The following is a 22,473-nucleotide window of genomic DNA, read 5'->3' on the forward strand; positions in this document are numbered from 1 at the left end:
CGGAAATCCCCATCAAAGAGAGGGAGTGAGGCTTTCTTCTTAACCACTGGGAAGGTAACTATACTTCTTTACAGCACAATAACTACAAGAAATGATTCATAGACCGTAAATCAATTAAAATGGTGCCTGCGCCAAGAGTAGTCTTTGGTGAAAAAGTTCTTGCGTAGTTGTAAAGTGAGACAGGTGTTGTGTTTGGCTGCTGGAGAAGCAGCAGTATAGAAGCATAAAGGCATCTGGAATATTCGATGAGTTCAGACCTGCTGTGTGGGTTATTTCGGTAACTCCTTCACATACTCCAGGCAAATTAAATCCTGCACATATTGCTGTGCAATTAGTACATTATATATCTTTTGGTGCAGGCAACCCTGGCACTAAATTTGAGCCCTTGAATATCAAAGATCTGCATTGGAAGTAAATATTGTTTTATATTTCGTTCACAATAAAGAAAACTCAGAAACACTGTTAATAGTTTGCCCTACATTTATTTCCCCAGGTTTTGCAGTTAGCCAACCCATTCTTTAAATTTTCGTTTGTAATCTTAAAACAGTACAGACTTGTTACCTGCAAAGGCATGTAACTTTATACATTAAAATGAAAAACAATATAAAAGACGATTCAAATATGAAAAAAACATCAATTTGCAGCTGTGTCGCTTATTCATGTATTTGTCCTCGAAATGCGCTAGGGTTTCTTCACAGCAATAACAGCATAGCATCTAGGAGATGTCACTGGGTCGAACAGCTTCACCAGCCCTGCCCAGGCAACGTTTCCCTGGAAATAATATACAAGAAAAGCAAATGAACACAAGCAGGACAAACTGGTTTGTAAAAATAACGCGATTCATTTCGACCCAAACGGTAAGTGGAACTATGGCTGAATTTTAAATGTTTTAAGGAAATGTGCATTTCAGGACCAAAGATAAAAATCCGATGAGATTTTGTCAAAATAGGAAAATGCCTGTTGTTGGACTGTCTTTTTCATATAACTCACACCACATGTGGATTGCACTCTGACCTGTAATATAATGGAATGTTGTGGACAAAACGAATGGCAATTGAGAGAAAATTAACTGAGATTAAAATGATTAAGCGTGCAACAAAACATTGGGCAAATGGAAATCTGATCTCATTCCGTGGACTTTGAATCGGGTTGTCCAGTAATTGAGTTCAGGGCTAAGAACATTAATTCAAATGTCGGCCCAGTTGCAATGGCTTCATGGGAGTGATTACTTGGATCCTCTTGAAGGAATGGGCACATGATGGTTCGGAAACATAATCCAGCCCAGAAGGGGGTTTCATATGGGGTTAACAAATCGTGCCGCATTTGTACGTTGTCAACTGTTCTGGACCATCGTGCATGTTAGTTAGCAATAAATCTTCGTGATTTTATGTCATTAACTTTAACACAAGAAGTTGTGCAGTCCAACGGCTAAAAATGAAAAGACTGTAGTCTATAAGACTTGCATCAATTTCACAGTACTGCTTAGAAGCAACAGTCCTCCCGCTTGCTGTGATGTGATGGTTATTTTATCGGAATGGAAATCATTCATTCACATTTCGCATCATACTTGGTGGACGTGGGTCTCATTTTTAAGAACTGCTCATAATTCACATTCAAAGAGACGGTCCTTCCCACAGATAGCCCCTAATGTCTGGCTCACCTTAGACAAATCTGCTTCATTAAAAGGATAATAAAAACATTATAGATTATACACTTGCCTTTATCTAAACCCTACGTATGTGATTTAGCTGGGCGTCCCCCCCCCTCCTACTTTTCATTACATTTATTGATTTCATGACAAGGTTGGGTACTAGATCTTGCTACGCTTCTTGCCACCCTTAGACATGATCTCCGATTTTCTCTTGTTTTACTTCAAATCGCTCTATTATAAGGAATCATAATCATAACCTTAGTCCTTACTGCTTTACAGGATTTATTTGATAAATATTCCTCTGTGCCCTTTTATTGTCTCGCAATACCATGCCTTTTGATATCAGCAAAAATTGTTATGATTCTTTTTTGGGCCACTACTTATGCCTGTCTTACATGTTTTCTGTGTTATGCTATTTTTAGTCAGATGATGTACTAATACGCATATTATATTTTATGTACTCCAATACAATTAATTATTTTTCACTATTCTATACATCCTGTATGATGCAATGCCTATGCATCTTTGTGCTGTACTTTGGTTATTTAAATGCCAATACATATTTACTGAACATAAAAGAAGTTACAGTCCGACAGGACACATTTTCAAAACATTCTGATACTGGTGGATACATAATCTTCTTGCAGAATCCTCATTTTTAGAATATTCCTTCTGGGCTTTAGGCTTGTCCAGAAACCTTTTCCTAGAGAAAGGACTCTCCAGGGTAGCCAGGCAGGGGCGTAGCTACCATTGGTGCAGCCTGCGCAATGCACCAGGGCTTAGAGGTCGGAGGGGGCCCAGCCTGCCTTGAACACAGTGCTAATAATGCACAACGCCAGCATCGGGCGGCACTGCCTGAAGGATCGTCCAACCGATGGGTACTCGCAAACATTTTCCTAGGGGCCATAAAGTTTGATCTGTGATGTGATCGTGGTACACATTGATGCCAGCGGGGTGGAGATCGGGCAAGGGTGGTTCGAGGAGGATTGGCAGCAAGGAGGGTGTAGGGTAAGCAAAGCATAAACATCTAGTGGATGAATTGAACAATCCGAAACCAGAAAAAATAGGAGAGGGGGCCAGAGGGAAGCACACGGGGGTGCGTGGCGGGGGATTCATGATAAAAATAAAATAAAACACTTAACTGGTGCTGCTGGCCACCTTGTGCTCCTCTGCTGGAGTGCCTAGGAAGTGCACAAACCAGTCTTACTCCCCCTCCAATGCCCTGGCTCTGTCCCTCCCTGCACACGCTGGCTTAGAGTCAACAGCTAAAAAATAAAACAATAGTAAAATATTGTTTTATTTTTCAGCTGCTGGCTCGGAGACAGTGAGGTGACGCTCCTCCTCAATTGCAGAGAAGGGGCCACTGAAGCTTCCATTACTGAACTAAAAGGCATGTCAGAAGTCATTATGTACATGCTATATGTGTCTTACACAGTGGTCGAAGTGGGAAAAAAAAGTAGGGGAACTGTGGGTGGAGAATCAGGGGGCGGGAATAACCAAAGATTGAATCAGTGGGCGGAGTCAGGGTTTGGCTAGAAATAGCGAAACATACCAATTTTTAGTACGTTTAGCATTTCACTGACCAGTTACAGCTTATAACGTTATTTAATTAAAACAACGGATAAACATGTTTAATTGAGGATTAATTCAGGAAAAAGCAAACACTCATAGGGAATGCAGGGGAATTGACGAAGCAGGAGTGTTGATCGAGCATGAGCAGGAGTACTGACTGGACAGGAGCAGTGAAAGGGCAGGAGCAGGCGTTTCCCAGGGCGACTGGAAGGGTAGGGGCCAGTTTAGTTTGGGGGAACCGTTTTTGTACAAGTGCAGGATTCAAATGGTGAATAACCAGGATAAGCCTCTGGCCTGTGTCCTTCCTTGGGACCAAGAAGTACAGGGAGTAAAATCCTGCACCCTTCGCTTCCAGAGGCCCCTCATATGTTGCCCGTTTTTCTAACATAGCAAAGACTTCTCCCTTCATGAACAAGGCATGAGCCAGAGAACAAGCCCTATAGGAAGGTGGGTGGGGTTCTGGTGGGGAACATAATAACAGAAGGGCATAGTGCTGGCATATCAGCTTTATCTCTAAGTGCTATGTTGTGACCACCTCCTACTTGGTGACAAAACAGGAGGCTACCACCCCTTCACTGAAAGATGATGCTGTGGAGTACATCAGAGTGGTTTGGAGACAGCAGACGCCACAAAGGATGTTGAAGACTGGATCTGCTGCTGCTGTCACCTAAACCTACCCCTGTTGAAAGAAGAGATAAATTTGCTTTGGCATTTGGATGGACTGAGAGGGCTGCCATTTCGGGGGCTACACAGTCCTAGAATAACCATAAAACTTTAGATAAAATTGATGAGATGGCAGTGCAGAGAAAGTCAGGCCTAAGGCATAATCCATAGCCCTGCCATTCCTGAGACGGAGAATTCTGCCTCACGTCTGATTAGTTGCTCTTTGTCAAATGACATGTCCACGACGGTACCCTGAACATCTCCCATAAATCCAGTGTAATGCATCCAAGCATGCTGATTCAGCAGGACAGCTGTACCCACAGACAAAGCATGTCTGTGGAGTCAAAGCCACTTTTCACAATCTGTTTTGCTGCATCTAAGCCATCCTGACCAGGTACAAATTGGGCTTTTCATAGTGTGATAATTGTGAGTATCACACATTTACTTAAGGAAATGCAGAGGACATAAGCCGTACAGAGAGCCAACCTGTTGAATGCACAAACTTTGTGACAAATGACTTCAAATGTTTTAGATTCCCTCTCTGGAGGAGCCTGAGGGATGCCATTTGGGTTCTGTTTTGACGATGAAGTCTCAGACATCCAACTCTCCCTTGACGGGTGGCAGAACGAACTAAAAGATGGGTCACCCAAAGAAGGTCTGTGATGACTGCCGAACTGCCTGTGGAATGTTAAAGAGTTTCTATAAGAACTTTATTAAACAGCAACTAAGGCAGAGAAAGTGCAATTTTTTCGCCAGAATGCGAGACTTCACTTACGAAGAAGGCAAAGTCAATTTCATGGCCTCTGTGAATTATTGTTATAAAAGATAAGATCTCCTCTCAAGTAGGAACAGAGGTGTAGGAAATGTCTCATTCTGGTGAAGTATGTAGGTCACTGGCATTTAATAAGTCCAAATATTGTATAGTAATGCAGGAGGAGATGATTATCCTCTGAGTCATCATCTTCCATGTAACCTTGGTCCATATGCAAGGCATTCTGACTTGGAACTGAAAATCGCCCCAAAGTGGGCAAAACTTTTAGTCTTGGGGAGGTGCTCATAATATGGTTCTCAGTTAAAGCTTGCCGAGACTTTCTCCTTCACCACACATATATTACTCTACCCTCTTGATTCTTTGGATGGCATTGGAGTCTGTGACCTAAGGCATTATTGACTTCGAAAGCAGCATCAAAGAAGGGCCTGGATCACAGCTTTCCAAACTTTTCATGTTGGTGACACACCTTTTTATGAAAATATTTCGAGGGACACGTTAACGCGAGCCCGAACCACCTAAGGGGGGCCAGTGGGGTTCTCCCCCGAGTAGTTTTTGAAAAAGTAGTGGGCAAATGGTGCATTTCCAAGCAAATTTGAGAAAGCAGGAAGGTTAATAAAGCAATTGTTAATCTGGTCTAACAAAGCCAGTGACTGGCAAAACTGAGTGTAAGCTAGGTTAGTTTTGTATGAAACAAGAATATAATCATGCACACATTGACACATGCCCCAGTGATTTACGGCACAAAAAGGGCAGGTGCACAACCTGCCAACCCTTTCAACCATGCACAAAGTCCACCTGCTGCCTAGCTGAATATGACTTATACAAAAATCTGTTCAGGAAGGGTGAATTGTGAGTGATAAAACAATCATGCAACATATCAACCAGTTTCTGCGCATTGAACTCAGGTGGGACAGCTTTCCTCCGTGCAGCGCACCAAAAGGCAACAGAAAACAAGACGTGTCATATGTTTTCCATTCAGCACTTTGAGCTAAAATTAACTGCATATAAGAGAGAAGGACAGATACATATATGTCATAGAAATTGGAAATATCAAAATGTATGGGGACGCAACATATCGCACGAAAACCGTTGATTGATTTTTTTTAAATGTATGATTTGTAATATAACACACATACATTTCCAAAACATGATGTCCTTTATGAGTAACAATTTTTAAATATGTGCAAGAATGAAAAACTTTGAATGAAAACAACAGCACTTACTATTTTATTGAGATGAATGAGGTGGATAAGATTAACACAGCTGGTCAATATTTGGTGGAATATAAGATAAAGACACTCATGCAATCATAGTCTTGGATTTCAGCATTTGGAAAGTAATGATGAAGGTTGTCTCCGAGCAATGTTAAATGGTCAACAATCAGCAAGGTGATATCACATTTCAGCCGGCACTCAGCAGTTTTGGAAAACATTTCAAAATTTCCTCCGTTCACTTTGCTTTTCCAAATTGCTCTTTTGTCTCTCATAGCACAAGAATTACAAAATGTGAATAAAAACAACAGTACTTGACTTACTTTTCAATGAGATCTATGAGGCTGATAGGATGAACACAGCTGGTCAATATTTGGTTGAATATTTGATAAAGACACTCGCCTTTCATCATCAAGCATTTTCAAGCATCCACGTTTCAGTGTCTTTAAGTTTGTCATTGTTGAAAAGGATACTTCACAAATGTATGTAGTAGAAAACTGCAAGAGAATTTTTAACGCTTTTTTACCTAGGTTTGGATGCATTTTTGTAACACAAATCCAAAAGCTGTCAAAATCACTCTCTGAATGCATCATGAACATACTTCGATAATTTTTTATTTCAGCTAATTCTTCTTCTTCAGTAAGAGAGAAGTTCCCAGGTGCTGCTGAAAGGAATGGATTTCAGATCCAATCATAGTCTTGGATTGCAACATTTGGAAAGTAATGAGAAACTTTCTCTCCGAGCAATCTTAAATGGTCAACAATCAGCGGGATGATATCACATTTAATCTGGCACTCATCTGTTTTGGAAAACATTTCAAAACTGCCTTCTTTCACTTTTCTTTCCCAAATTTTTATTTTGTCTCTCAAACCACAAATTGTATCTACTGCGGTTAAGATATTTTCTCCTTTTCCTTGCATACTGGTGTTAATTTTATTCAAATGATCAAATATGTCAGCAAGATATGCCAATTTTGAGCACCAAAGTTTGTTTTGAATTAGAGCTCAGAATTCGTGCTGCTTATTGTCCTCAAAAAGTTTAAGCATCATATCACGCAATTTGTATACACGACAAAGCACACAACCTCTTGAGAGCCAACGAACGTCTGTGTGCAGTAGGAGCTTTTTAAACCTTGCCCCAATTGTTCACAAATGTGAGCAAATATTCTTGATTTAAGAGGTCGGCTTTTAATGTAATTCACCATTTGAATCACTTTGTCCATGACTTCCTTTAATTAATTCCCAATGGTTTGCGCGACTAGTACCTCACGATGTAAAAAGCAATGAGTAAATTGGATAGTTTCAATTTCTTTCTTTGCTAAAGCTATAAAACCTTTTGTTGAGCCAACCATTGACGGTGCACCATCTGTGCAAATCCCAACACAATTTAACCAGCGCTAATTATTTTCCTTCATGAAGCAATCTAAAGTTTGAAATATATCCTCACTTATAGTTCTCAATAGAAGTTCTAGGCAACACAGGAATTGCTCAATAATTTTGTCAGTATGAATGAAACGTATAAAAAACAGTAATTGAGCTAACCCACTGACATCTGTTGATTCATCTAGTTGCAATGTAAACATCATATTGTTGTCTTGAAAAATATCCTTCATTTGCAGCTTAACGTTAGCAGACATATCTTGAATCCGTCTTCCAATTGTGTTGTCTGTCAAAGGGATTTTATTAACTTCAATCTCAAATTCTGGCCCAAACATTGTTCGAACAATAGCACAGCAAGATTGCCTTATGGTGGTTTCGGCAACAGTGTGCGGTTCCTTGGTTTTGGCAATTATTTGAGCAACCAAGTAACTTGCCTTTTGAGCTTTCTCTGCTGTCTTCATTCTCTTTGTGAATGATGCAGACTGCCTCCTTATAGATTTTGCAAGCTCAATAAAGTATTCTACTGGTTTTTCTGACAAATGGCTGTGTTTTGTGGTAAAATGGCGTTTTCATTTATTTGGTACCATACTTTCATTTGCCAGTATTTCTCCACCAACTAAACACTGGGGACAAGAATGGTTTTCATTACCAGAAAATGTGAGCCCCAGTTCCATATAAGCTTTATTATATAAAAGGGGATTGGCGATTTTCCCTTTAGACTTCTTACGTCCTGAGAAAGACTGTTCAGTTGATTCTTGGGTACTCTGCTCAATAGCTGCTACATTTTGTTCTTCGCAAACGTCATCGTCACCAGCTTTTCGCTTCCGAATTATAAACGCATCCATTTTGAGTTTCTGTTTGCCTTCCAGGAAAATGAAATGTGGAAATCTAGAGATAGGAAGAACATGAGATACGAAGTTTAAAAATCTTACGCCTCGCTTACAGTCTTCATTCTCTCCAGTAACATTTCAGGATTTGAGTAGTAGATAATCATGTGAAATTAGAGCTCACATGGGTGTCAAGGCTCTGCTGTGCGAGCCAAGCAGGGCATGAGTGGAGGGGTACACCCACACTGGCCTTTGATGTCCGCCAGTTTAGCGACTCAAGCACGTCTTGCACATTATGCACAGACAGGCAAAGGGCGACACCTCTCCTCGCTTCTTTATCCTCCTTAATTCGTAGTTAAACGTGCCCTTTAAATTGCAAATAGCAGTTGATACTAAAGAAAAAAACACGCATACAGAGGCCAACCCATTAATGCCGTAAGCATAAAATTAATATGCCGCCAATCTCGGAGGTGTAGTTTGTATCCCATGGTGCTAGGTTAGTTAACTAGTATAGCGCCAATCTCGGAGGTGTAGTTACAACTAGGTGCTCATTGTGTCAATTCATTGCATCTCAGTTTAGAATGCCAATCAGAGTGGGGTCTCATTTAGTATAATATGCCTCTTTTAACTAGGGATGAACCTGTCTTGTGGAATCTCATTACAAAGTTACCAAGTTTTTCCAGTTTTGCTGTACAGACAGTTCAGTCCTGGTCCATAATTTATATTGTGTCCTGCGCCAGTGCTGTGTCACACATTTTTCTTTCATAGATCAAGAAGTGCATAGCTATCAATCAATCAATCAACCAAGCATTTGTATAGTGTGCTACTCACCCGTAGGGGCTCAAGGCGCTGGGGGAAGGGGGTCCGCTACTGCTCGAACAGCCAGGTCTTGAGTTGCTTCCTGAAGGAGAGGTGGTCTTGGGTCAGGCGGAGGTGGATGGGGAGGGAGTTCCACGTCTTGGCAGCCAGGTAGGAGAAGGATCTTCCTCCCGTTGTGACCCTTCGGATGCGGGGAACGGCGGCGAGGGCGTGGCTGGTCGATCGTAGCTGGTGGGTGGGTGTGTAGAAGGTCAGACGGTCGTTGAGGTATCTTGGGCCTTGGTTGTGGAGCGCTTTGTGTGCGTGGGTGAGGAGTCTGAACGTGATTCTCTTGCTGACGGGGAGCCAGTGCAGGTTTCTCAGGTGTTCGGAGATGTGGCTGTGTCGGGGGATGTCCAGGATGAGGCGTGCTGAGGCGTTCTGGATGCGCTGGAGTCTCTTCTGAAGTTTGGCTGTCGTTCCGGCATAGAGGGTGTTGCCGTAGTCCAGTCGGCTGGTGACGAGGGCCTGGTGACCGTCTTCCTGGTTTCGGTGGGGATCCACCGGAAGATCTTACGTAGCATGCGGAGGATGTTGAAGCATGACGAGGAGACGGCGTTGACTTGTCTGGTCATGGAGAGGGAGGAGTCCAGGATGAAGCCCAGGTTGCGTGCGTGGTCTGTGGGCTTGGGTGCGCTGCCCAGGGCAGGGGGCCACCAGGAGTCATCCCAGGCGGAGGGTGAGGGTCCCAGGATGAGGACTTCCGTCTTATCTGAGTTCAGTTTCAGGCGGCTGTTCATCATCCACTCGGCTACGTCTTTCATCCCTTCGTGTAGGTTAGTTCTGGCGGTGGCGGGGTCGTTGGTGAGGGAGAGGATCAGCTGGGTGTCGTCGGCGTAGGAGATGATGTTGAGGTTGTGTTGGCGTGCGATGGCCGCAAGGGGGCTCATGTAGATGTTGAACAGCGTGGGGCTGAGGAGGCGTTCAACCATGTTTCCGTTAGGAAGGCGACATCTGGAGATGTGGTGTCGAGGAGGTTCCAGAGTTCCACGGCGTGTCTGTGGACGGAGCGGGTGTTGAGCAGGATGCACTTCAGGTGGTTGCTGCTGGTGCTCGTCTTGGCGGATGCGGTGCAGGTCCGGATGCAGGAGAACTTGCAGGATTGGCAGGTGAAGGGTCCGTGGGTGCGTCCTGGGGTGGCTCGGTGGCAGCCGGGGGTCCGGCCGGTGTTGAGTGCGTTGAGGATGGCGGCGTCGTAAGTCCGGCGGGTGGGATGGCATCTGCGGGGTCCAGGGGTCCTGGCACTGGGCGCGGTCCAGGCGCAGACGGGCTTGCCTTTGGCGCGCCTTCGGCGCACAATCGGCGCGCATGGCGTAGTGGGGGGGGCTGAGTGGGAGGGAGGAGCAGCTGGGGGGTGGGAGCGGGGTGGCGCGGGGAGGGGAGGGGATCAGGTAGAGAAGGCAAGAGGGGGGGCGGGCCGCAGGGGAGCAGCGGCGGGGAGCGGGGAGGGCGGGAAGACGGCAAAAGGTGGCGAAGCGGCAAGCACAGGTAGCGGGCAGAGAAGGGCGAGAAGACGGCGAAGGTGAACAGGAGCAGGAACTAGGGAAGCGGCAGGCACGGTAGCGGGCAGAGAAGGGCGAGGAGACGGCGAAGGTGAACAGGAGCAGGAACCAGAGGAGCAGCAAGCACAGGTAGCGGGCAGAGAAGGGCGAGGAGATGGCGAAGGTGAATAGGAGCAGGAACCAGAGGAGCAGCAAGCACAGGTAACGGGCAGAAACGGCAGGCAGGGACACCGGGCGCCCTCAAGGAGAGCTGCGCGGCGGGTGGAGCGACCGTCCCCGACCAGAGTCAGGTCAGGTCATGCTACCACTGATCCACAAGTTCATGCTTTGCACCGGCAAGAGAAGTGTTTAGGCATGTTATCTGAACAAGAATGGGGCAAGACTTTAGAGGCGACTGCAGATGTGTACCTCTGCCTGTCAGTGGCTTTCACTCTTCTGAGCTCCCATTCTCTCTGTGTAGTTCTCTCTCTCTCTCACCCGCCACACACATTCTCTCTCTCTCTCTCTCCCTCTCTCTCCCCCCGTCCTGCCCTGATGACTAGGGCATGCATTGTGAATTGTTCTTAGGTCCACGGCATTGCCTCGGTCGTGTTACCACGTTGGAGCCCAAATACAACCCTAGAATGTGCTGTGGTATGCAGTTATATTATTACTGCCCTGGAAGTCCTTTTGTGCCAGGAATCTGAGCGGTGGCCAAAAGGGGCAATGAGAGGCAGGTATTACTCCCCTCCAGCCCAAGCAACCTGTGCCACACAGTTTGGAAAGCTGTGCCTTAACCCCATGATATATTTTAAAACGCAGACTTTGCAACCAATTAAGCAGAACAGATCACAGCCTGATTTCTCCTTATTGCCAATTTCTTTGTAGTTGATTTTTAAAAAATAAAGCGCCCATGCACAATCACCTTGCACCATCGGGCAAACGGAAACTCAAAATGGATAAGTTTATTATTCGGAAGCGAAAAGCTGGTGACGATGACGTTTGCGAAGAATAAAATGTAGCAGCTATTGAGTAGAGTACCCAAGAATCAACTGAACAATCTTTCTCAGTACGTAAGAAGTCTAAAGGGAAATTCGCCAATCCCCTTTTATATAATAAAGCTTATATGGAACTGGGGTTCACATTTTCTGGTAATGAAAACCATCCTTGTCCCCAGTGTTTAGTTGGTGGGGAAATACTGGCAAATGAAAGTATGGTACCAAATAAATTAAAATGCCATTTTACCACAAAACACAGCCATTTGTCAGAAAAACGAGTAGAATATTTATTGAGCTTGCAAAATCTTTAAGGAAGCAGTCTGCATCATTCACATAGCAAATGAAGACATCAGAGAAAGCACAAAAGGCAAGTTACTTGGTTGCTCAAATAATTGCCAAAAACAAGGAACCACACACTGTTGCCAAAACCACCATAAGGCAATCTTGCTGTGCTATTGTTCGAACAATGTTTGGGCAAGACTTTGAGATTGGAGTTAATAAAATCCCTTTGGCAGACAACACAATTGGAAGACGGATTCAAGATATGTCTGCTAACGTTAAGCTGCAAATGAAGGATATTTTTCAAGACGACAATATGATCTTTACATTGCCACTAGATGAATCAATAGATGTCAGTGGGTTAGCTCAATTACTGGTTTGTATACGTTTCATTCATACTGACAAAATTATTGAGCAATTCCTGTGTTGCCTAGAACTTCCATTGAGAACTAGAGGTGAGGCTATATTTCAAACTTTAGATTGCTTCATGATGGAAAATAATTTACGCTGGTTAAATTGTGTTGGGATATGCACGGATGGTGCACCGTCAATGGTTGGCTCAACAAAAGGTTTTATAGCTTTAGCAAAGAAAGAAAATGAAACTATCATATTTAACATTGCTTTTTACATCGCGAGGCACTAGTCGCGCAAACCATTGGGAATTAATTAAAGGAAGTTATGGACAAAGTGATTCAAATGGTGAATTACAATAAAAGTTGACCTCTTAAATCAAGAATATTTGCTCACATTTGTGAACAAATGGGGGCAAGGTTCAAAAAGCTCCTACTGCACACAGACGTTCGTTGGCTCTCAAGAGGTCGTGTGCTTTGTCGTGTATACAAATTACGTGACATGATGCTTAAACTTTTTGAGGACAATAAGCAGCACAAATTCTGCGCTCTAATTCAAAACAAACTTTGGTGCACAAAATTGGCATATCTTGGTGACATATTTGAACATTTGAATAAAATAACACCAGTATGCAAGGAAAAGGAGAAAATATCTTAACAGCAGTAGATAAAATTTGTGGTTTGAGAGACAAAATACAAATTGGGGAAAGGAAAGTGAAAGAAGGCAGTTTTGAAATGTTTTCCAAAACAGATGAGTGCCAGATGAAATGTGATATCAGCCCGCTGATTGTTGACCATTTAACATTGCTTGGAGAGAAAATTTGTCATTACTTTCCAAATGTTGCAATCCAAGACTATGATTTGATCAGAAATCCATTCCTTTCAGTTGCACCTGGGAACTTCTCTCTTACTGAAGAAGAAGGATTAGCTGAAATAAAAAATTATCGAAGTATGTTCATGATGCATTCAGAGGGTGATTTAGACAGCTTTTGGATTTGTGTTACAAAAATGCACCCAAACCTAGGTAAAAAAGCGTAAAAAATTCTCTTGCAGTTTTCTACTACATACATTTGTGAAGTATCCTTTTCAGCAATGACAAACTTAAAGACACTGAAACGTGGATGCTTGAAAATGCTTGATGATGAAATGCGAGTGTCTTTATCAAATATTCAACCAAATATTGACCAGCTCTGTTCATCCTATCAGCCTCATATATCTCATTGAAAGAGTAAGACAAGTGCTGTTATTTTTATTCACATTTTGTAATTCTTGTGCTATGAGAGACAAAAGAGCAATATGGAAAAGCAAAGTGAATGGAGGAAATGTTGAAATGTTTTCCAAAACAGCTGAGTGCCGGCTGAAATGTGATATCACCCTGCTGATTGTTGACCATTTAACATTGCTCGGAGACAACATTCATCATTACTTTCCAAATGCTGAAATCCAAGACTATGATTGCATCAGTGTCTTTATCTTATTTTCCACCAAATATTGAGCAGCTGTGTTAATCTTATCCACTTCATTCATCTCAATAAAATAGTAAGTGCTGTTGTTTTTATTCAAAATTTTTCACTCTTGCACATATTTAAAAATTGTTACTCATAAAGGACATCATGTTTTTGGAATGTATGTTTGTTATATTACATATCATACATTTAAAAAAAAACAATGAACGGTTTTCGTGCGATATGTTGTGTCCCCATACATTTCGATATTTCCAATTTCTATGACATATATGTATTTGTCCTTCTCTCTTATATGCAGTTAATTTTAGCTCAAAGTGCTGAATGGAAAACACATGACTCGTCTTGTTTTCTGTTGCCTTTTGGCGTGCTGCACGGAGGAAAGCGGTCCCACCTGAGTTCAATGCGCAGAGACCGGTTGATAAGTTGCATGATTGTTTTATCACTCATAATTCCCCCTTCCGGAACAGATTTTTATATAAGTCATATTCAGCAAGGCAGCAGGTGTACTTTGCACGTGGTTGAAAGGGTTGGCAGGTTGTACACCTGCCCTTTTTGTGCCGTAAATCACTGGGGCATGTGTCAATGTGTGCATGATTATAATCTTGTTTCATGCACAAACCTAACCTTGCTTACACTCAGTTTTGCCAGTCACTGGCTTTGTTAGACCAGATTAACAATTGCTTTATTAACCTTCCTGCTTTCTCAAATTTGCTTGGAAATGCACCATTTGCCCACTACTTTTTCAAAAATGTCTCAGGGGGAGGAACCCCCCGAACCGCTATTAGGTGGTTCGGGCTCGCTCGCTGCGCTCGCGTTACCGTGCCCATCGGAATTTTTTCATAAAAGGCTGTGTCACCAACATGAAAAGTTTGGAAAGCTGTGCAATATATAGATACAAAATGAAGATTATCTCTCAATTTTCATTAGGAGCTGAAGGCAAAAGGGATGTGCGACTCAATATTTGAATAAAATGTGGATTTAGAAGCAGTTTACTGTTTGAAATTCAGCGGACGTCCTTAGTGACAAGTAATAAGGCAAATTCCGAAATTTAAGGTCGTACACATAATTTTAATGTAATAAACTTGGAGACTCACACGAGGGATGTTAATTGGCGTCTAAGCCCAGCATAGTTTACAGCAGTGCACATAAAGCTAATTCCTGAGATTATAGGGCGTCTGGTTTAAAGATGAGTGAATAGATTATAGAAGAATGTGTCAAGTGATTAACACAGAATGTGAAATATTTACAAAATGTTATCTAGTCTCATAAGAGCAGGTGCCAGTAAAAAAGGAAAAAGGAAGATTTTAGGTTGGGTGGGCGCGCCGAGATCTGAGAGGGGTCACTCGAAGCGGGGCTGTTGTCTTGTATTTACGACCATACACTATCGAGCAGGCATATAAAGGTGAAAGGCTGGCTCGACTCGCCTTTCACTCAAAACTGCAGGTTGCCCTCGGCGCCGCGGTGGGCGCCACAACTCACTGAGCTATTTATTTACTCTAATACCCATTTGTGGCGTTGATGAAATGTACATATGCAAAAACGTGCAAAATACAGAGATTTAGCGATTTGAAAGTGCCCCAAAATGGTCTAAGCCTCAGTACTTACCAACCGAGTGCCTGAGATGGTGGGGTAGAGGTGGCTCCAAAATCACGGTGTCCCAGCAAGGCCGCGCGCTCAGGGACGTGAGCCGAGCCGTAGCACTCCCGGAGGGGGGGGGTCAATACTCACTGGAGCTCCTGTCCACGAGGCTCCGCTCTGCAGCTGCTCCGCCTTCCGCCTTGCACGTCGCGTCCATGTTGTGATCACTGAGGGGGCTCGAGTCACATTCCCCTAATATCGGCCGGCCGGCAGACGTCATCTCGTCATCGCGTCACGCGACACACCTACGTGTGGGTTGCGACACAGTAACGTGTCGCGCCACACAGTTTGGAAAGCTGTTGCCTAGATGAATGGGAAATAGCATACTAGAAGTTGCAGCTTTGCCTTAAGTGGCAGAGCCTGTGGAGCTGCGCGGTCAGTTGTCTGGGTCAGAGCTACTGGAACAGGAACAGATCCCCTGCTCTGAAGGGTAGCCTAGAGCAAGATTTCTTTATCTTTTTATCTCAGTGGACCCTGTGTTAATCTTTTCTTGATCCCAGGAGCCACCACCGAACTATTTTTGGAAACCCCAGACCCCTACTGAGTCATTACTGCAATGCTGGGGCCCTGGACAAAGTATTTTTGATGATTCAAACTGCAAAATAATACACAAAAATGCAGAAGCAAGCATAAACACACAAAGGATATTTTATTTAATTTGCATCCAAAATACTGGAAAAATCAACATTTTAATGGGAAAGTTGGAGCTTTTCTACATTCAATTGATGCAACACTCTGTGCATTTTATATTGATGCACCTGCACTGCTCCCAAAAATAAATCTGATGACATCAACTTAATTTTTAGACTTCAATTTCAAATTTAAATAAAAAAACACTGTCCTTAGAATACTTATTGTACTTGCATTAAGCCATGAGGGCTAAAGCTCTCTTCAACTATATCCTAACAAACTTCAATAAAAACCCAGCAGAAGCCATTGATTCAATTTGCGCATGCATTTGCATAAACTCTCTTTTGTTGAACATGAATTGCGATAGCATAAGAGCTAAAGCACTCTTCAGCGAAACCAAAAACTGATTCCATTTGACAGAGCAAATTTTCAGTCCTCATTTATTTGTGTATGAAGGTTCCGCTAAAATATGTAAAGGTCTGATGGCATAATTCTTCAGGTTCAGTCTGGATTTGAAAGGGTACATGCTTCTAATGAAGTCTTGAAATACAGAATATTTGAGACAAAGGTATTTAGGATTAGGGGAACGAAAAAGAGAGTGCTACGCAGGGCGTCATGCAAAATGTATTGAACACAGGATTTAGTGGGTATTTTTGTGTGCATTCCCAGCACTTGTAAATCTGCTCCATATGATGCACGGGAGAGGCAAGATGGCCACCGACAGACCGTAGGAGGTAGCAGCTCCAAACCTACTCTCCCATCGTGATGTATTGTCGTGCTGATCCTTGGCTTAATTAGACCTGAGACGCCATAGACCCTCTCCTTAGAAACATTTGTAAAAGTATGCAGCACAGTGAATATTGAATATTGAATGCAGGAGAAAGACAGTTACAGCCGACCCGCGCAGAGTGATGCTTGAGAACTATATCAGCTGGCTTTCTCAGGCGGAGTGGCCCCCAGCTCACGTATATAGCCTTAATAAAGACGACACAAGAGTTATCTGGCGGATAGCCGGGCTGGTGATTACGGAGACACTCCGACGTTTCTACTCGGGCTTGGACATTATCAAGCGGGTTATGGCCCCGAAGGTACAAAGAGCAATCAAAGACACAATCAGGAGAGAAGAAGATGAAGATCGACCAGCGAGTGACTCGGATATTCCGGCGGCAAACCTGAGATTAAAGGGCCGACACAGAGCGCAAGCACGAAGGGAGGCTGCCAGACTACGCGAAGAGGAGAGGCTATCGGCAGCTGACAGAAGAAAACAGATCAGAGAAGCCGAAAAAAACAAGAAGGAGTTACCTGGGAAAAAGCCCCTCAAGAGTATGGATATCGGCTTTGAGTCCTCGAGGGTAGTCAACCTGCGGCAGCCCACAAGGTTTGAGTCATTTCCAGCGGCGAGAACAGAGAAAACGCCCGCGCCTGTGTCGGCGCCGACGACCTCGGACGTTGCCGGGCCAACTGGTGTTACAGAGCAGCTGAGCTCGCTGTCCATTGTAGGGAATGCCGCGCGTCAGGAGGTTGAGACTGACGTCACTGAACTAAGCGGGACACAGCCCGGGGAAACAGATGTGATACAGCTCAATCATGGAGGTGAGCGCCCGGCGCAGTCGGATGACAAAAATGACGGCGTTGGTTTACGAGGTGAGGAGGCAGTAGGAGAAGCAGCAGCAGTAGCTTTGATGCAACAGACTCGAGAGGGAGGGGGTGTGAACAGGATGGTCACTCCCGGTCTTGAGAGTACTTTAATTAATAAGACGCAGCTCAGAGACACAGTCGTGGAGCAGATGGCCGATTCCAACCTGATAAGTATCGGGACTGTTATTATGGAGGGGGAAACAGTCTCGCAGGTGGATATGGTAGCAGATGCTTCAGAGGCCGTGTCTGTTTTTCAAGTGTCAGTAAATGATCAAAATGTGCAGCAACTCCAGACGGGCAAGGCACAAGAGGCGAGTAACCAGCTGAGCGATGGCATCTTGATGGTCCAGCAAGCGCAGCTGTCACTGGGCAATAATGAAGCACTGGGGGCTGCTCTATTAAACACGGAGTTAGCAGATGGATCCAGTAAAGTTAAAGGCTGCAGTACGGAAAACACTGGCGAGGCAGCTTATAAAAGCCCAGTCAATGATCAAACCAAGGATATGGGAGAGGCGAAGGAGGGAGATGAGAGTAGAAAAAACTATATACCCCTATCTGCCGCTGGCTCACCTAGTGATGACTGCTTTTTCACCGGTAACGATGAGGATAGAGAGGACAATGAGGATAACGAAGAAGAGGACGATGATTCAGATTTCAGTGATGATTTGTCAACCGGTCTATCACCATCAACAGAGAGCTGCTCGGAGGAGTCAGAGATGGATACTTCAGAGTCAGAGTTAGAGATAGAGCACAACACCGCACTGAAGCGAAATCCAGTATCTAAATCAAATAGAGCCAAAGGAAGGTCTCGCAGGAGAGCCAAGAAACTCGGGAACATAATGCAAACAGGGGTAGCTAAGAGATTGGATTTGGACTATGCAGCTACTTCCCAGTCGTGTCAGGAGGGAGTAGTTTGCGGTCCCCAGCAAGCAAGCCAGGCAAGTCAGGATCAGCCACAGGCCCAGGTTCAGAAGGGAGATTATGCAACTAGCTTTGATCTTTTGTTTTCAACCCTGAAGCAAATGCAGGGGGAGGCTCGGCTTGAAAGTCGGAGAGCTAAGCATGCAAATAAGAAAATTCAAGGGTCTCTACGTAAAGTTAACAAAATGTATGCGGAAGTGTCTGGCAGACTGGAGGAGGTGGAAGAGAGGACAGGAAAAATGGAGGATGAAGTAGTGAAATTACAGGAGTATAGACAAGAGCAAGAAAAGACCTCATCAGACGTTCTTTGGAAGCTTGAAGACTTCGAGAACAGACAAAGACGTAACAACATAAGGCTACTGGGAATTGAGGAAGGGAAGGAGGGTGGGGACGTGCGTGCCTTTGTGGTTGATCTGTTGAAAGGGGCTTTCCCAGAGATGGATAAGTGGGATTGGGATAAGGAGGTGCAGCGAGCGCATCGCTTTCCTTTGACTCAGAGAAAGAACAATGCAGGCTCTAAACCAAGGGCTATACTGGTGTATGTGGGGAATTTTCTGTTAAGGGAGGAAGTAATTAGTAAGGCAAAGCCAGTGGCCAAGAGATCATACAAGGACATAATCTTTTTTGCTCGTCCGGACTTTTGCCATACTACTGTGGAGAGAAGGTGGCGCATGAGGCAGCTAATAACACCCTTTCAAAATGTAGGATGTGAGGTATATTTGTTGTTTCCCTGTCGTCTCAAGGTTGGATTTAATGGTCAGTTCAGAGTATTTTACTCTGAAATAGTGGCACAGGAGTACCTCACCTTCCTAAGAGAAGGGAAGGCACAAAGGGAAGGAAAGACACAAAGCGACCGGGTTGCAGCTATAAGACAGACAGCGCATATGACATAGCAATAATGAAGGAAGGGAACTGGAGGGATCAGCACACTTTATGTATGCAGGACTAAGAAAGGGATAGTGGAGAGCGGGTGGGAGAAGCTTTCTAGGGGGGTTCGGCTGTCAGATATAGGTCAGGATTGACCTATTTGCCAGTAAGGGGGGGGGGCACAGGGGGGAAAGGGGAGGGGGGAATGCAGGGCATGGCATGGCAGCAAAAGCTGGAATTTTGCACAGGAGAAGCGATGGAAGGGAAGGGGGACTGGAACAAGCGCTTGGGATCTGAAAGAAGGAAGGCACTAGCTGGGGGATGGTATAAAGCAAATGAATTAAAAATTAGGGGAAAAGCGAAAATAAATTTGGTTATTAAAAATATGAGCATAGATCGTAAAACTTTAAGAATTATATATGGGGACTAGATATGTAACATGGAATGTTTGTGGTTTAAATGATGTCCAAAAAAGGTCAAAGGTTTCAGTTGCATTAAGACAAATGAATGTTGATTTTATTTTTTTACAGGAAACACACGTTATGGTCTCACAAGAATACTTTTTGAACCAGTTGGGCTTTCATGTATTGGTAAACTCGAGGCAGGCTGTCAAAAAGAGGGGGGTAGCTATATTAACAAAAACTAAAAATTTGCCAACAAGAAGGAAGGCACAGGATCAATGGGGAGATGGGCAATGATTGAGTGTATGATAGATGGGGAATGGACCACGTTAGTAACAGTATATGGGTCAACTGAGGACGACCCTGAGATCTTCCAGTTTTTGGATGTGGAATTAGCTACTTGGGCTCCTAAAATCATCTTGGCAGGGGATCTTAATACTAATGGGGCCGATGGATTGGGATTGGGTTCATTTGGTAAATATCATGGTAGGAATAGGAGAGTAAATCAGGCGCTACAAAAACTAGTAGCAAATAATGCTCTATCAGTTGTTTGGGGGAAAAAAAGGACAGATAATAAGGGATTTACATATTATTCTGCTCCGCACCAAATCTGTGTAAGACTGGATTTTTTTTTGTTTCAAGTATAGTTCTCTCTGACTCGAAGATAGAAAGACTTCCACGGATCCTCAGTGATCATAACCCCCTTATACTTACAATAACTAAGTCAATAAACATCAGACAGCAAAGAACGTGGACTTTTGAAAGAGGGCTTTTACAAGAAGATAAATATGTGGAACATATGAAAAAATGGATTAGGGAATTCTTCGAGACTAACAGGGGTAGTGCTGCCACAGGGATCGTCTGGGATGCTTTTAAGGCAGGAGTTAGGGGGGAGACGTTGAGCTTTAACTCTTCTAAAGGAAAGCAGGAAGTGCTGCAGAATATAGAATTAGCGGGGGCAGTACTTAAAGCTGAGGAGGAGCTGGAGAAATGTGTCATGACTGGAACCCCATTAGATACTGCTATGATAGAACTTACGAGAGCCAAAGGGGAGGCAGAGGGAGATATCACCAGAAAAGCTGCGAAAATATACACGACAAAAAGAGAGAGATGCCATGAGTTTAGTGAAACAGTAGGGAGGACTTTGGCTATAAGAGCTAGGCAACAAGAAGCGTCAAGCACGGTGAGAGAGATCAGGGATATTTCGGGCAGGACTCATACAGACTCAGAGGAAATAAGGGAGGTTTTTAGAACCTTTTATGAGAAATTGTATGACGAACCAGTGAGGGGAGATATCCGGGCAATTAGAGATTACTTGCAGGAGATCCCAGTAATTAAGCTAACAGAGATGGATGCAGAAGGCCTGGAAGAGGATTTGCAGCTAGAAGAGATTAAGGATGCGATCTTAAACCTCCCTTCAGGGAAAGCATCGGGCCCCGACCAGATTCCAATTGAGTTTTATAAAGTATTCTGGAATAGTCTAGAAGGGGATATAATTAAGACAATGCAGCAGGCACAGACTAGTGAATCTATTCCTGGATCATGGGGGGCCGCGGAAATAGTGATAATCTTGAAAAAAGGGAAACCTCCGGAAGAACCAGGCTCGTACAGGCCCATCACTTTGATGAATTCGGATACTAAGGTATTCTCTAAAGCTCTGGCAACAAGATATGCCGGGGTAATCGATAAAATTGTGAGCAGCAATCAACATGGCTTTATACTTGGAAGGGGCACCACCCATCACACACGCAAGGTGATAACCCTATTTGATGCCACAGCAGTCCCAGGAGACCCGATGGCGGTTATGCTGTTAGATGCGGAAAAGGCATTTGATCGGGTCTCCTGGGACTACCTCTGGTTAGTAATGGAAAGATCAGGTGTCAAAAAGCGATTTGTTAAAGCGATCCAGGCACTATATATTGATCCAGTGGCTTCTGTAAGAGTGAATGCAGGGTCTACGGGACAATTTCGGATAAGAAGAGGCACGAGACAAGGGCGCCCCTGCTCACCGCTTCTATTCGCAATGTATATGGATCCATTGATCCGCAGAATAGAGATGTGTGACCTAATAACACCATTGCCTACACGTCTTGGCTATTGTAAGATTTTAGCATACGCCGATGACGTGGCAGTGATTACACCGACCCCTACGGAGGCTATAGCGCAAGTTGAAATAGAGGCATTGAGGTTTGGGCAAATCTCGGGCTATAAATTGAACACAGCCAAGACGCAGATTATTAAAAATTGTCATGCTATCTGTACTGATAGCCGAGTGGTACAGGCAGGAACATACTTAGGGGTGACTATCTCGGCTGATCTAGATAGCTTGGTAGAAAAGAATATAACACCTTTAATTAATAAAGTGCGGAAGGACTTAGATAGGTTAGACAATCTACATCTTTCAATTGTGGGGCGGACGAACATAGTTAAGATGTTGGTCTTACCTAAGTTTTTATACTTTTTTAGAGCAATACCCTTATTATTTGCGGCCAAGTTATTTAAGAACATCGAACACATGATTAATAGATTTATCTGGTCAAAGGGGAAGACCAGGAGGGCACTTAGGTTTATGACATTGCCACGGGATAGGGGAGGGTGGGCACTGCCAGAGTTAAAACTATATTATTGGGCAGCAGCTTTACAATATATGGTAGGCTTAGTGGGGGGGGAGAGACTGAAGGCTGGACTGAGTTTGGTTCATTGGCCATATATGGACTAGTATTAGGAGTAGAAGCAGAGAATGTGTTCCTGAAACATACCTAGACTTGCTATTATAAAAGGACTCAGTTTAAGACCCTCATTGCAGCTTATACAGTTTGGAAAGCTTTTTCAAAAAGATATGGGCTGGGGAAATATAACTTTTATACCAGA

The 22,473-nt window shown here is 43.8% G+C and overlaps 1 protein-coding gene across 1 annotated transcript in view; it reads right to left on the minus strand.

Moving 5' to 3' along the window:
* Window positions 1-466: 466 nt before the first annotated feature.
* METTL25 (methyltransferase like 25) overlaps window positions 467-22,473 on the minus strand; it is a 690,484-nt gene continuing 668,477 nt past the window's right edge. Inside the window, exon 12 of the mRNA XM_078674227.1 lies at window positions 467-771. Coding sequence (XP_078530353.1) covers window positions 682-771 — 90 coding nt within the window. The 3' untranslated portion in view covers window positions 467-681. The remainder of the gene's footprint in view (window positions 772-22,473) is intronic.

The sequence above is a fragment of the Lissotriton helveticus genome, chromosome 1_1 (assembly GCF_964261635.1).
Source record: "Lissotriton helveticus chromosome 1_1, aLisHel1.1, whole genome shotgun sequence".
NCBI lineage: Eukaryota > Metazoa > Chordata > Amphibia > Caudata > Salamandridae > Lissotriton > Lissotriton helveticus.